This window comes from Sceloporus undulatus, chromosome 6 (assembly GCF_019175285.1).
Source record: "Sceloporus undulatus isolate JIND9_A2432 ecotype Alabama chromosome 6, SceUnd_v1.1, whole genome shotgun sequence".
Lineage (NCBI taxonomy): Eukaryota > Metazoa > Chordata > Lepidosauria > Squamata > Phrynosomatidae > Sceloporus > Sceloporus undulatus.
Genome location: NC_056527.1, coordinates 134,851,925 through 134,867,767, shown reverse-complemented (window position 1 = coordinate 134,867,767; position 15,843 = coordinate 134,851,925). Strand labels below are relative to the sequence as shown.

General features: G+C 42.3%; 1 protein-coding gene across 1 annotated transcript in view; it reads left to right on the top strand.

The window, feature by feature from the left end:
- Positions 1 to 2,507: 2,507 nt before the first annotated feature.
- Positions 2,508 to 15,843, top strand: part of TRIM29 (tripartite motif containing 29) — a 46,775-nt gene continuing 33,439 nt past the window's right edge. The window contains exon 1 of the mRNA XM_042475746.1: positions 2,508 to 3,445. Coding sequence (XP_042331680.1) covers positions 2,597 to 3,445 — 849 coding nt within the window. The 5' untranslated portion in view covers positions 2,508 to 2,596. The remainder of the gene's footprint in view (positions 3,446 to 15,843) is intronic.

Below are 15,843 nucleotides of genomic sequence, written 5' to 3'. Positions count from 1 at the left end.
CATTCACAAGTTCATAAATTACACAAGGCTGGCATTTCTGTCTTTAAGGAGGAGCCTTAAATATGGGATTGCTTGGCATCTCATTCAGTCTCTAGAAGAATAGCTTTCCAACCCTCAAAGAGGGAAATCCCACATGATAAGGGACTCCTGCCAGTTCTATAAGGGACAAGCTTTCCTTTATGGTAAGCGACACCTGGTAATCCTAACTATGCTCCACCTGGTTCTCAGTCCATAGGTTGCAAATGGCAGAAATAGATTGGTATTCTTTGATGCCTAGTTTCCACAAAGAGGTTCCTTATAACCAGCCCCATCTAGACTTTCATCATTTTGGGAGTAAAGTGAGATAGAAACCAAATGAGCCATTTCTGAAAGTAAAATAAAGACATGGTTTTGAAAGGGAATTAGATTAAAGCACAGAGGGCAAGTTGAACATTAGCCATTAGAATCATGGTTACATGATATGCCTAGACTCAGCGCATATCTGTGGTCCAGAGATGTTCAGTGCCCCTTTAATTGCCTTTGGAATCTTGGGATATATAGTTGGGTGAAGGGCTTGGAAAACTCTGTTAGATTTCTCTGGCAGAGAATTCCTAGTCTCTCACCAATCTAGAAAACACAGGATTCTATGGGATGGATTTGGGAGACGGAAAGTGGGGGGGGGATGATTGAAGTGGTATAACACAGCAGTGTAGACACTTCTACAGGCAGGGTGACACCAGCAACTCCCCTCCCAATCCCTAAATTTCATTCCAAAGGAAACTGACTCTGTAAAAGCTTGCTCATCTGAAGCTTCCTTCAGTTTGATGAAGTTGGGGTCCCCATGGAACAACGTAAACCCCCCCACGAGTGCCGACCTAGAATTTATTATTTCTCAGAGTCCAGTTGCTGGTCAGGAGCAGCTCTTTCAATCTTTAAGTGTTAATCTGGACTTGAAAGGATTTTTTAAAAAGAATAATAATCAACCAAACACTCTGCGTATTTGTCTCAGTACATCTGAGAACACAAACCTCCACCCAAGAACATTCCTTAATCATCACAAGTACGTTCCCCCAAGGCTATTGCCTTAAGAGTTCACCTTAGCTCAAGAAATACACAGAGAGATGGAGGAGGGAGGAGGAATAGGATCTGCTCCCCAGTATATAAACTCATAAACAGCACTCATAAAAACAACAACAATAGATAAAAACTTATGACCTGTGTTCCACCATTTCCCCCCTCCCAAAGTAGAGTTTCTCCTGTATTTCGGGAAAAGGAGGTGGAAGGAAGATCTAATGTGTACTAGCAATGAAACCCTAATGTGGAAAATTAAAAGCACAGAAACCCATAACGTCCTTATTTATTGAAATGCCCTGGCAGCTATTAAAAGCTTTAAAAGGTAGCTGGGTGTTCAGATAAATAGGAGGACAATTCACAGAAGAAAACTCTCTCTCTTTGTGTGCACATGAGACTCGGAGAGCGAGAGATCTACAGCTAATAGGAATAAACATATAGGATGGGTATCTGCAGTTTGCTGACTGGGGTGTCAGAGTTGTGCACCCCTAACTAGCAAAAACAATATATTTTCAGTATCATGTATTGTGAAGGCTGGATGATAGTATCTCCGCCATTGTTAGCACAGTCTTTCTCTCTCTCTCTTGTAATGGAACGTGTGCAGATTTGAAACAATTTTTATCCTCCATAAGCGAGATGAATACTAAAGTGCAATAGTTCAAAGCGTCATGTCTGAAATAACAGAATCCTAGAACTGGAAGAGACCTCAAGGGTCATCCATTCCAACCCCATTCTGCCATGCTGGAAGACGTCATCAAAACACTCCCCACAGATTGCCACCCAGCCTCTTATTGGCACTAAAAATGGCACTTGAAAGCTTGAAATTCTCGACTGCTCTTATATTCTGTCCTCATGGAGACTTCAGATGGCACTCAGCTGATTTCCACTTCTTTGAGAACTGAGGCTGACATGCTCTCCTCTAGCGTCTTGGGTGAGCTACCTGGTTTCCAAATACTCTGCCTCCATTTGAATTACAAGTCGCATTCTTTGCATGAACATACGCACAAGTGACCCACCCAACTAAATGGCCTTCTACTACTCTGTATCTAATAGACTGCCCAGGCCTTCAAACAGATCATTCCCCGTCTGCCGTCAACAGATAATTCACTTTCAAAATAGGTGGACAAACTGGTTGCTGCAGTCTCTTAATGAAAATTATTTTTGAAATAAATAAATAAAGTAAGTAAGTAAGCTGACACGTAAACAGTTCTTCATTCCCCTACCTGGTTCAACAGGAATGTGGCTGGGTGGGGCGGTCTTGTATAATTATCTATGTAGCTGGATCTCTTGATGCCTTTTGTAACATTTCGCTCCCTCTCTCCTTGGCTCTGCCCAGTATAATTCAGGTGTTAGCCTTCTCCTCCCCAATTTCCAGGTGTGGCATTTAGGTAGAGCCTTCAGTGTATTCCTCTTCCATTCCTTGCTGGGAGAAGAGCCGACAACGTTTCTGTGACAAAGACAGGTGAGGTTGAAATTTGACTGTTTCCTAAGTTGCAGACCCGGGCAGAAAGCAAAGAGCAAAGGAATCTAGCCAAAAGCCTACAGCATGGAGACAGCAAGGACAAATGGGACCATTGGAAAGCAAGAGGAAGGGAAGAACCCAACTTCTCCTAAGAAGGAAGGAGGAGAAGAAGGGAAGAATGCCACCAGCCCAAATCGAGGGGAAAAAGACGTCAACAAAAACAACTCCAGTCCCTCGATGGAGACTGGCCAGCTGAAAAATTCTATTTATGCTGGGGGTGACTGGAAGAGACCAATCATCCAGTTTGTTGAATCGTCCGATGAGAAGAGGTCGACCTACTTCAATATGGAGTCTGGGGAGTCTAAGAAGCCCAACTTCCCGAATGTCCCGCTAGGGGAAACGAGGAGATCCCAAATGACCTTCCCAGAGAGAGGGGATCTGAGGAAGTCCTTGTTCAATATGGAAATGAAGAAGCCCTTTGCTAATGAAGGGGAGGTGAAAAAACCATTGTATTCTAGTGGGCCGATCTCCGATCTAAGGAAATCCACAGTCTCCCTCGGGGAATCAGGAGACGTCAAAAGAAGCAACTACAACAGGGCCAGCCGGAGTACCACTTCCAGGCCCCGAGTCCTGGAAGAGGTCCTTTGTGATTCCTGCATTGACAACAAGCAGAAAGCTGTCAAGTCCTGCCTGGTGTGTCAAGCCAGCTTCTGTGAGCTCCACTTGAAGCCCCACTTGGAAGGGGCAGCTTTCCGAGACCACCAGCTCCTAGATCCCATCAAGGACTTTGAAGCCCGGAAATGCCCTGTGCATGGCAAGACGATGGAGCTCTTCTGCCAGACTGACCAAGTCTGCATCTGCTATCTCTGCATGTTCCAGGAGCACAAGAACCACACCACTGTGACAGTAGAGATTGAGAAATCTGGCAAGGAGGTACTGTCCTGTTTTATTTCTTGTTTTTTGTGATGTTATGAAAACTTTACTCTTCCCTCCTCACCACTAGGAAAATGCATTTTAAGCCAAAGAGAAGTGCCCATTTCTAATATATCTCATTATCTCAAATTCCGTTTGCAGGGCTATCCTTTCTTGTTGATTCTATGATAACCTGGTTGGTATGGGCATAATTCATCATTTGGATTTGTGCCCAAATGTATGAGCTCAGATTGCACTAAAATATGGGGTAAATGTTTCATGAAAGTCTATATAGCTGGTTCATTCACATGTTAAAGTTGTCGCTCAATGCTGCCAATAGTCAGGTGAAGAACATGCATATGTGAGCTTAATTTTCTTTTTGTTGTTGTCAGCCTTTAAGTCATTTCTGCCACATTGTGACCCTAAGGTACATATCATGTTTTTTTGGTGGCAATTTTTGTTCAGAAGGGGTTTGGCATTGCCTTCCTCTGGCAATGAGGCTGAGAGAGTGTGGCTTGCCCAAAGTCAACCAAGGGTTTCTCTGGATGGGTGAGGATTCTAACCATGGTTTCCCAGACTCTTTGTCTAACACTCAAAGTACTACGCCACAGTGGCTCTCGCAACCTTAGAAAAAGGACAGGCATGGAACACATACTTTAATAATGCCACTACAATGGACAGTGCTCCAGCTTCATTCCTCAAAGCAGCAAAAACAAAAGGATGAAATTTCAGATGGCTCTTATGTCTCTCTCTGACATTTGGAAAACAAAACAACTTTGGACAGAGCTTGGGGGGAAATAGACAACTCCCAGTCTGTTCAGCCCCATTGCTATGCTTACTCAGAGATTCTGGGAGTTGAAGTTCAAACATAGGACTTTTTCAGACTCTGGATTGGGGCATGCATGTTTGGACATCTGGCAACTGTGTCTGTAGAGGCTAGAGAAGTGGGTGATATGCATGTGGATAGCAGCTACAGCAGCTACAGAGGGAATGAAAGATGTGATGTGTATATTTCTTGAGCTGACACTGATGGGACAACAGTCTCAAGGGTGTCTTTGCCAAAATTGCACACGTCGGATGACAGTTTCAGTTAACAATTTACAAGGTCCAGGTGACGAAGAGGTACAAATGTGATGGATTTCCTGAAGGAGAAGAGGAGAGGAGCAGGTAATTTATGTGGCACAGCTTTTGAGTCACTGGGAAGATGATTAAATGAAAGGGAGACATGGCACCTTTGCCTTTCATACCTATGTAGCAGAGAGAGTTGTAGCAGGCGGTTCTACTTGTCCTGACATAGCACTGCAAGGTGAGTAAGGCTCTAGTTATTGAAAGGGACTTTCACTCTAGAACAGGCAACAGGCTTTTAAAAATCTCTCTTTAAAAAAATATCTACAAAATATCTGCCTCATGAAAAAAAGTTGGAAAGAAAAAGGAAATATAGACATAGGCACAGTTGGAGTTGGACGCTGACTCCCAAAACTATTAACCATTGGTTACATTGTCTTGGGATGATGGGAACTGGAGTCCAGGAACACCTGGAATACAGCATGATCCACACTTCTGAGTTCTGGTACTCAATGGGGCTCACAGTCCTTCCCCACGGAAATTGACTTGTGATGACTCCAAGCTTTCTTGACCTACAACAGTATAATGAAGGGTGTGTGTGGGAAAGACATGTTGCTGCTGCTACTTGTGAGTAGTTGGGAGTCAGAAATCCATCTTGGTGTATTGCAAATTATCCAGAGATCTATAGTAGACGAAAGCTTATCTCTCCACCTGTTGTAAAGACTCAGATATAGACTGAGCCTTTTCCATTCCCACCCTGGAGTTTATCTGAGGGCAATTCTTTGTTCCGTGTGAAGTGCCTTTGCAATTCATCATGGTTTATGCCATCAGTTCTCAGACTTTGGATACCAAGGTGTTTTGGGCTTCTTCCTTCACAAATCCTTACCAACAAAGGCATTGACAAGGTATTCAGTGGGCAGTAGTCCAAAAAAATCTTTTTTTAACTGCACACTTTTCAAAGAGATTTTCACAGTGGAAAGAAAATTACTCAAAGAATGGAATCAGTGAAGAATTCCATCCCTAGTCCAAGGTTTCTTCTCTTCCATCTCAAGTTGCAACTGATAGGAAAGATCTCTTCATGATGTCTTGGAGATTTGCTCCCAGCCAAAATGGATGATGCTGGGACAGACGGACAACTAGTTTGGTATAAAGGAACTTCCTAAACTCCTGAGCACCATTTTGTTTGCTTTTTTTGTGGGTGTATGTGCCTTCAAGCCATCTGTCAACTTATAGTGACCCCATAAATTTCACAGGGTTTTCTTAGGCAAGGAAGACTCCGATCTGGTTTTGCCAGTTCCAACCTCTGAAATAGAGCCTATGGCACCTGGTATTCATTGGTGGTCTCCCATCCAACATTTAACCAGAGCTGATATTTGCTTATTTTCCAAGATAAGATGGGATCTGCTTACATTTGGGTAATTAGGCTTGTTTTCCAATTTATTTACCCTCTATACTGGGAAAAGTAGATCTTGGGAAAGATACCTATTTGGACAAACACTCCCCAAATCCCTGAAAAGAAAAAAGTGGGAAAAGTAATGACTATAAAAAAAATTAAATGAGAAGACAACATTTTTGGATGAACATTCACCAGAGTTAGCAACATTCCTTCTTATAAGTTGTAAGCCTCCCCAACTTTGTTCTAAAGACTTAGGTGTGGGCCGTGATTCACAGAAGGCATGCTGTGACTTGATGAGTGAGTTGATATTAACTGGAAATCTTTTGACCTAAATCTTATTGCTAATTCAGCTATAGATTGAAATATGTGTGTGTGTTTTAAAAAACTCATTGCTCCTTCACCATAGACAGGATATAAAATCTGGCAAGAGATTTTTGCGTTGAAAACGTACATGAGTTGGTAGCATGCGAGGCACTTAAAAACAGGAACTGAGGTCTGTCGCCCTGCCAGCACCAAAGACGGTGTGTTAATGCTTCTTTAAGTCAAAGCCAAGAGATCAAACATCCAGAAAATGGTTGACCCAGTTTGAAAGATGCCAGGTGTTCTGCTCTGGAAAAAGCACAAGGCTGGCTTTAGAACGGGTTTGAAAAGAGTTAGATTTTGGAGGCCTGTCTTTTTTGGCATTGCAATTCCAAAGCTGATTTGTTATCTTTTTTATTCTAGCTGTTTAAAATTTATCCCACATCGTATCATACCTTCCAACATGTCACGGATGAAAACTGGGACCTGTGTGGATGTGCAACATTAGAGTGTGGTCAGGATGGTGAACAATATTAATAAGGAAGAGCCCATAAACTAGGAGAAGCTGCAGCAGTTGGCTTTTGCCTGAGCCTAATGGGAAGGACAAGAGTCCACCCCTTTGTCTCTTCGCTGCTGAGTTTGCATTTGGAACTCAGATTGCAGCAATGGAAGTAGGCAAAGAAGGAAAAGGAGTGGAGGAGAGAGAAACTGGGACATTTAAAAAGCAGTGGAAAAAAGTGGGATGGCAGAGAATTAATTTGAACTGTGTCCACCAAATCAGGGCAATTGGAGGTATGCAGGATCTGTGTGAGATTGCATGTGCCTCTAAACCACCTGTTGGCTTATGGAGACCCCATGATTTTCCTAGGGTTTTTTTTAGGCAAGGTATCCTCAGAGGTGATTTGCCAGTTCCTTCCTCTAAAACAGTGGTTTGCAAACTTTGGTCCTCCAGATATTTTGGACTTGAGCTCCCAGAATTCCCGACTGCTGGTCAAGCTGGCTAGGGCTTCTGGCAGTTGAAGTCCAGAACACCCGGGGGACCAAAGTTTGGGAATCACTGCAAACATATAGCCAACAGCACCTGGTATTCATTGGTGGTCTCCCATTCAAGTCCTTACCAGAGCTGACCCAATGATTCCACATGGAAATCATGCTACAGAAATCTTTAGGATTCATTTTTATTAAAATACATTTTACCACTGAATAAAACTTGGAGGAGGCTGATGGGAAGCATAACCTTTTCATGCATGTTGGAGGGGGGGGGGAAGCAAACCAGCAACTATCTCCATAAGGGCTTGTCTTTGCATCAAAGACTCATGATAAGATTGGTGATGCTGACACCCATCTTCCTCTTTGTCCTTAGTAAGCTATACTTTCCCCATTAGCAGCCAAAGAGTCGTCAAAATCTTCCTGGATTTATTGTTTTCCAAAATGTTAGTTTGCTATAAGGGATCCTGGAAGGATTATATGAACTTTCCAGCCCCATCATTCTGTTTGGATCAAAGGAGATAGTAAGACTCTGCAAGGTGTCGTATTACCAGCCTGATTATCCCTTAAAACGCCTTGCCTATGGTTTCTGCTTCTTTCTTCTTCTTTTTTTCACAAGTTACTTTTTTTAACCTTCTCTCAAATCCGCCAAGCTCTCAGCCCTGCAATTTTAAGGAAACAGGGTGAGCGGTTGAAAAGGTGAAAAAAAAACTAAGTATAAAACACAGTAGGGAAAAGAAAGATTACTGAATAAAATTCTCTTTCACGCAGAGGGAGAGACCACTGAAAGAGTTCCTCTCTCCTCGGTGAAACAGGCAAAAGAGTTCTACAAACAGAATTTGGAAGAACTTCCACAGAGGCAGGTCCTTTAAGAAAACACACACGCACAACCCAACAACATGTTTTTGAAGGTTGTTTTTCTTCCTGCTTCACCGGCCTTAAAAAACAAGACAAAGCACCAGAAATATCTGACAACCATCCGTCTGCAAATAACAAAGGAGTGCAGGTCCACCCCTCATTGCGTGTCAGATCTCATCCAACGGAGGTGGTTTGAATTCCTCTCTTCCCCATTCCTCCTTTCTTTTTTTCCTTATGTGGGGTTTAATGAAGTGCCTTAGAAGAGTCATCACGGGGTGTTTCTAATTTAAACAAAGTGTTTCGTAGATGAAAAACCTTGTTCAAAGAACTTCCCTTGCCTTTGATAGCTCACATGCTGGAGAGGGTCTGTTGGGAGTTCCCGCACTGGTTTCTAAAAGATTTGTGTTTTTCGTAACAAGTGTTCTCTTGGAGAACAAACAAGACTTCAAGGATGCACCTTGAGGAGAGTCTCATTAGCCCTTGCTGATGAAAGAAGGGTTGCAGTAATAAAGGCTCAAGGACTCGGCATGCATTTGCCGTGAGGTTCTGAGTTCGGATTGGGGGCTCAGATGTAACTTGTTTCTTCTCCTCTTGTTCACACTTTGGAAAAAAGGGATTTGGTTTGCAATTTGGAGGCTACGGTTTCAGAGTAGGATTGGTGACTTTTAATTAAGAAGAAAATAAGGGGTTTTGTTGGAAGATCAGCTCATGAGGATGACTGGTGGCTACCATGTCAATGGAACAGTGAATCACGTTTGGCCTTTAATGTGAACTGCAAAAGAACTATGAGTTTATAGTTGTTGTTTTTGTTACAGTTGCTATCTGCCTTCAAGTTTATAGAATGATACAATCGTAGAGTTGGAAGAGGATACAAAGATCATCCAATCCAACCCTCTGATATGTAGGAATACACAGGGACCTGAAAGATGGCCATCCAGCCCCTTTTTAAAAACCTCCAATGAAGAAGACTCCATCACACTCCAAGGCAGCATCTTCCACTGTCGAACAGCTCTTACCATCAGGAAGTTCTTCCAAATGTTGAGGTGGAATCTCTTTTCCTGTAGCATGAATCGATTGCTCTGTGTCCCAGTCTCTGGAGCAGCAGCAAATAAGCTTGCTCCATCTCCAGTATGACATCCCTCCACATATTAAAACATGGTTATCATAAGTTGACTCCAGCTTATGATGAGCCTCTCCTAAGGTTTCATTGGCAAGTTGGTGTGACATTACCTTCCTCTAAGACAGAGGGAGTGTGATTTGTCCAAGGACACCAAGAGGGTTTCCATAGCTAAGCAAGAATGGAAACCCTAGTGGACCAGAATTCTTGGCCAACTCTCCCACCACCACCTTGGCTCTCATTGTTCATTATTGTTGTCAATGCAGCCAGCCCCAATTTATGACAACCCAACCCTTGGGTTTTCTTGGCAAGATTATACAGAGGAGAGTTGCCATTGCCTTCCTCTGAGGATGAAAAGTGTGGCTTGCCCAAGATGATCCAGTGGGTTTCCATGATGGATCAGGGATTTGAATCTTGGCCTCTTGGAGTTCTAGTTCAATGCTCAGACCACTGCACAACATTGGCTCTGCTCTGTAATGTGCCAAATGTATTTTGTAGGATAGGATTCAATACTTTGGACAGTTCCTTTGAAGTTCAGTCTCAAATCTGGAGCAGATTCACTGCCCCACAGACATGGCAGCCAACCACATCTATATATCAACAACAACAACAACAACAAAAGAGAGATGATTTTCTCTTTTTCTCTCTCTGGAAGACTGTGGCAGCTTTTTCTCCTTTCATGAACAGATTAATTAACTCTTTTCATCAGTTAGTTACTTGTAATTAACCACTTTTTGTAATTATAAAGGCATGACTATTGTTATGTTCTGGTTGCAACTTGACAATGGAAACTCATTCTTTTGGTGCGGCAACTATAACATTTCAGTTACTTCTATAGTTGTGTAGTTTCGACTATGATTCTGGGGACCGGGGTTCATATCCCTGCTTGGCCATGGTAACCCGCTGGGTGACCTTAGACAAATTACACTCTCTCAGCCTCAGTGGAAGGTAAAAGCACCCCCCCCCCCCACCGAACAAATCTGGCCAAGAAAACCCTGGGGTAGACTTGCCTTAGGGTTGCCATAAAATGGAAGTAACTTCAAGGCACACAAGAACAACAACAAAATGTGCCTTCAAGTCAACTCCAACTTATGGCAGACCCAGTCATAGGGTGTTCTTGGCTACCTTTCTTTAGAAGAGGTTTCCCATTGCTTTCCTCTAAGGCTTGGAGAGTGTGACCCAAGAAATGGCTACAGAAAGTTCCTAGGAGTGGTCATCTCTAAATTATTTGCCATCTACTTTGGACTGTTTCCGTTACAAGAAGTTACAGTCTGCTTCCAACAAATAAATGGACAAAAAGGTTTGTCAACAGCCCAAGAGTGTATGTTCATAGGAACCTTTCTGTGTTTACTATTTATTTATGTTTTCCTCCTGCTCAGTTGGTCTGGAGTATTAAGTGTGCCTTTATCCATGTTGAGCTGACTTTTTAAGTCGTGTGTCATTTGTGTGTGTGTGTGTAAAGTCCTTTGCATGTGGACATCCAGCTTGTGTTTCATGCATGTTTTTCTCCTTGGTGTATACTGTGTAACTTATTGGTGTTTTATATTTTTTTATTTCATTACGACAATCATCCCACCATTACTATTTTGAGACTATGTATATGTTATGGTTTTTCTGTACATATGAAATACAGTCCAGTAACATCTGGAAGGCTGCACTTTGTACATCCCTGACCTGGAAGCTTAACCTTCCTTTGAGGTGAACAGAGATCATTATTGGTTTTGTGTCTTATGTATTAGCAGTCCTAGAACTTGGGACATTTTCCTTATTGAACTATAACTCCCAGCATCCACTGGTCATACTGTATGAAGCTTCTTGGGACTGTAGACTTAAGAAAGAAAACCTTTCCAAGCTCTGGGCATTTCCCATTACATCTGGTTGACCAGATGGAATCCCAGACTAGGAAGACCACTCTCATTTCAGTCTATATGGAATTGGTCCAGTCTATATGAAATTCTAGTGCTTTCTTTGTTTGTGATGCAATAAGACTTGTCTTCAGTTGGGAATCTGTCTACTTGGTTGTCTTTACCCTTAGAAACCATATGGAGTCATGAGCATAACTGGGGCATCTCTATGCATCAATAATAATGGGAAATGTATCTTGATTTTAGAGCCAGTGTGGTATAGTGGTTTGAACATAGGACTATGAGTCTGGAGACCAGGGTTCGAATCCTGTCTCGGCCATGGGAAAGTGACACACTCTCAGATTCAAAGGAAGACAAAAGCAAGCCACCTCCAACAAATCTTGCCATGAAGGGGCATCAGAAGTGGGAAATGAAGGCAAACAACAGCAACAGCAACAACCTTGATTTTAGCCTTTGCATAGTTCTATGCTTGCACATCAATTGTTCATTGGCCATAGAGCAGGCCAAAAGCAAACCCTGAGTTTAAAACCCAAGGTCCTGAAGTATTTGGATGACAGGGGTGGGGATAGAATAGCTAAATGGATTTCTTTTTCGTAGCCCATCCCATTGACCTAGAAGAGTATCTCTGAATTGGTATTTTATACCAGTCAGTTCTTGGAAGGTTTTCTGAGGTCACCTGCTGAGTAGCATGATAGAAATTTAGGTAATGAAGATGTAGCAGGAGATCAATGGAATTGATCAAACTGAGTCATAAGTTCCCCAAAAAAGTATTGGATAGCATGTGGTAGAAGGAGAGTAGTGGAATAACTGAGAATTATACCACTGTTATTCTACTTAAACTGTAATGGTTCCATCTCAGGGATTTACCATTTAGTGAGAAGTCTTAACAATTCTCAGCCAGAGTGCTGCAGTGCTTCACCAAACTACAAACCCCAAGACTCCATCGGTTGGAACCGCAGCAGCTAAAGAGGAGACATTGTGCTACTGTTCTGTAACGTGAATGCTTCCCAAGTCAATAGATCCTACATATAAGGAAATTGTGTTTGGGAATTGGTGGCGCTCACTTTATGGTCTCTGTCATCCTTTGCTCATTGGTCTCTGGGATCAAGATGGATAAATAAAACCAGGGACAGAAGATTGCATTTTGCTGATCCAGGCACAGTTGTAAATTTGAGTGCTAATCTTTGCAAGATTCAAATTTATATCTCCTTCCCTCCTTTTTATGTCTAGATTGCTTAACTGTGTGTGTGTGTGTGTGTGTGTGTTGTGTGCCTTCAAGTTACTTCCATCTTATGGCAACCCTAAGGTGAACCTATCGTGGGGTTTTCCTGGCAAGATTTGTTCAGAGGAGGTTTGCCATTGCCTTCCCCTGAGGCTGAGAGCATGGCCAAGCTGGGAATCAAACCCTGATCTCCAGACTCATAGTCCAACACTCAAGCCACTATGCTAATGCAATGCTAGAAATTTGGAGAACTGAAGGAAAAGGGGCTTTTTTTGTTGGGGGGGAGGGTTGAATTCTTATTTGGGTTGTCAGTGTCCTCACCCATCTCCCATCACTGCACCCTGCCCATTTTTCTATTTACAAAAATATTGTTGAATATTTTTTCCATTCCTATTCCCATGAAGATGGTTGGGTTTATTTTCACTCTGTTTCTTCTTTTAAGCTCTGAAGGCGTATTTACAGCCAGTTCCTGAAGGTGGTGCAGTGGGACATTTTCTGGTATCATGAAAGTAGGAAAGAACTGAATCTCACTGCCATTCTCCCTTTGCATTTCATAGGAAAGTAGGAACTAAAAGTCCAATCTGGGAGTTCAGAAATCAAGAATAAGCTGAGAGTCAGGGAAGGCTGTCTTCGGTGATGGAAAAACACAGCTAAGCAGGGAGCTTGTCACTCTTAGGTCCAGGCTATCTGAATGACTCTATTCTCCTGGGCCTTAGATTTGCAAGAGAGCACTTCTCTTGATTAAGGATGTAATTTCTTTTCTAATTTTCTTCTGGAAGAAAGGCACAAGTGGCTTTTAGCAATTTTCTTCTTACTGTGAGAACCTCCTTGAAAACTTCAAACTTTCCAAAGACTATTTGCAGTGCCAGACTTATGCTGTGCACAAAAGCTCATGGGGCTGTTTTGCACAAAAAAGTGCATAAACAGGCTGCATTTTCCATGCAGATAATATATATTTTTTCTGTGTAGAATAATGCTTCCCCCTCCCTCTTACCCCAAACAAGCAAATTTTGGATAGAATAAGAGTTGAACTGCAAAGATCCTTGTCTGTCCAGGTCAATAGATGTTTCTTGTTATGTGAGAAACATTTTTCAACCCTTAAAAATATTACCAAATATTCTTTCCATTTGAATCTTTGAAATGTTTTCAGAAATCCTTGTCTTCAGAGGTACAGGTTATAAATGGTCATGAGAGCCGTACTGAGCTTGGAAATGTTATTTTTATGTAGATACCTTTATGTAGATAATTGCATTTAAGTCAGCTTTGACTTATTTTATTTATATTATTTTATTTCAAAGATTTATATCCCACCTTTCTCTCACAATGGGATTCAAGGCAGGCATGACAACCCTATGAATAGAAAACCTCCAAGTTTGTTATCAACAGCCCTGGTCTGGTCTTGCAAAGTCAAAGCTGTGGCTTCCTTGATGGAGTCTATCCACCTGGAATGTGGGTTTCTTCTTTACACTACAAGCTCAGAATGCAAGGGGCCATGGTGGATGGAGGATTCTGGGAGCTATAATCCCTAAACATACTTTGTTAGGATGCAGCTTTGTGTAATGTCAGGCAAGTGAAACATGGTTAAAGAGGTAACTAATCCTCTTTTAGAAATCAGCGTGATCTCTCCTGTTTCTGACATGTCTCAAAAGTGCTTTCAGTCTTGCTGTGGCTCAGCTCAAGAGTGTATTCAGTGAAAACAAAGGAGAAGAGGGGGGACCACATTCTGCAGTGCTTCAAGAGCATGATTTTCAAGATAGGTTTTATTGTGCTCCTGATGTGGCACAATAAAGCAAGGCTTGCCAAACGCCAACCTAAAGGAGGCTCTCGTGTCTCTTGTGTCATTGTAGAGAGGCAGGCTACAGGTACATTGTCTCAGGTGATGCTGTGTTGTGACAAAAGAAAGATGCACCTGTGTATTTTTGTTCCTCCTATCCCCACCAGGCAGCTGTTCAAAGCATAACAGAGAGGCGTGTTTGGTTCAGGAGCTGGGAATTTTCAGTGCTCAGTGCTACAGATCATGGGTTGGGCTGGAAGAGGAGGTTGCTGTGAAAATAGTTTATGTGCCGCAATCACCAAATGTGTCTTGTGGGAACTGGCATCCCATGTTGCCACCTTACTCCTTGCCCAGCAACTGCAGGGACATTCAGATCAGAATTGCCTGGCTGCTTTAGGGTTCCCAGATCTCAGGGTCCGGATCATCTTCTCCAGTCCTTGAGGAGGAAACTCAGGGCAAGAGTGCCATATCAAAAAGGGTGTATGTGCACACATATCTGTGTGTTTAGTTTTGATTTGAATGGAATTTTCTGTGCATCTGTGGTTGATACCACAGTATCACAGGTATCGTGCTCAGTGGCTACCTATTGTAACATGACATAGGTAGCTTCACTAGGATCCAGACTCTTTTGATACTACAAGGGACTAACCCTAGGTTTTAGTTTGGGCTCTGGAATCTTAGAGTCTGAGACAGTTTTGATCTGGAAATCCTGGGCTGAAATGTTTACACAACAGGATTTTTCAGGTTTGATGTATAAATTGAAAATAAGCAGAGCTATTGTGGTACAGTGGTTTGAGTGTTGGAAGAGGACTCTGGGAGATCAGGATTCAAATTCCTGCTTGAGCATAGAAACCAGCTGGGTGGCCTTGGGCAAGTCACATTCTCTCAGTCTTGGAGAAAGGCAATGACAACTCCCATCTGAACGACTCTTACCAAGGAAACCCTGAGATAGGTTTGCCTTAGGGTCTCCATGACCTGAAGGTGCAAAACAACATCTAAGTTGTACTCAGCCACTTCTACCATTGATTTCAAAAACATTATGCTTTCTCTTTCCCTCTCATTTGTATGAATATGACTGTTTTATTTGTGCGTCTGAGTTCATTGGACTTTTAACTTACCTCTAAGTATCTTGAGACAGTGATAACTCTTAACAGTCCATGAATCCTTTTTGTATGATAAGTTTAATCCACTCTCATTGGATGTACAGCTGGTTGGATGCATGATGGGCTTTTTGGTGGGCAATCTCAAACAATGGCATTCCAAAGGAGGCTTGTTCAACTGCTTCTCTGTTGCTTTTCTATCAGCTGGAAAGATTACTTTATTCAAGCAGGCCTTAGGCATTTAAAGTGTACTGTGGTTATTTAAAACAATTTAGAAATATTTCACTGGAAAACAAAATCAGAATCATCCAGGCCACAGTATTTCCAGTTTCTATTATGAAAGCTGGACAATAAAGACAGATGAAAGGAAGAACATTAACGCATTTGAAATTTGATGCTGGAGGAGAGTTCTGCAGATATCATGGACTGACAAAAAGACAAATGAATGAGTGATAGAGCAAATCAGATCTGAACTGAACTACTAGGTGGCAAGATGGCTCAACTAAAGCTATTGTACTTAGGATATATTTCAAGACAATGTGACTGAATGGAAAAGAAGACAATGCTTGGGAAAATGGAAGACAGTAGGAAAAGCAGGAAACCCGACTATGGATGGATTGATTCAACCAAGGAAGCCATGGCCCTTAGTTTGTCAGACCTGAACAGGGCTGCTGATAACAGGGTGACTTGGATGTCTCTCATTCATAGGGCCTCCATACATTGAAATTGACAAGA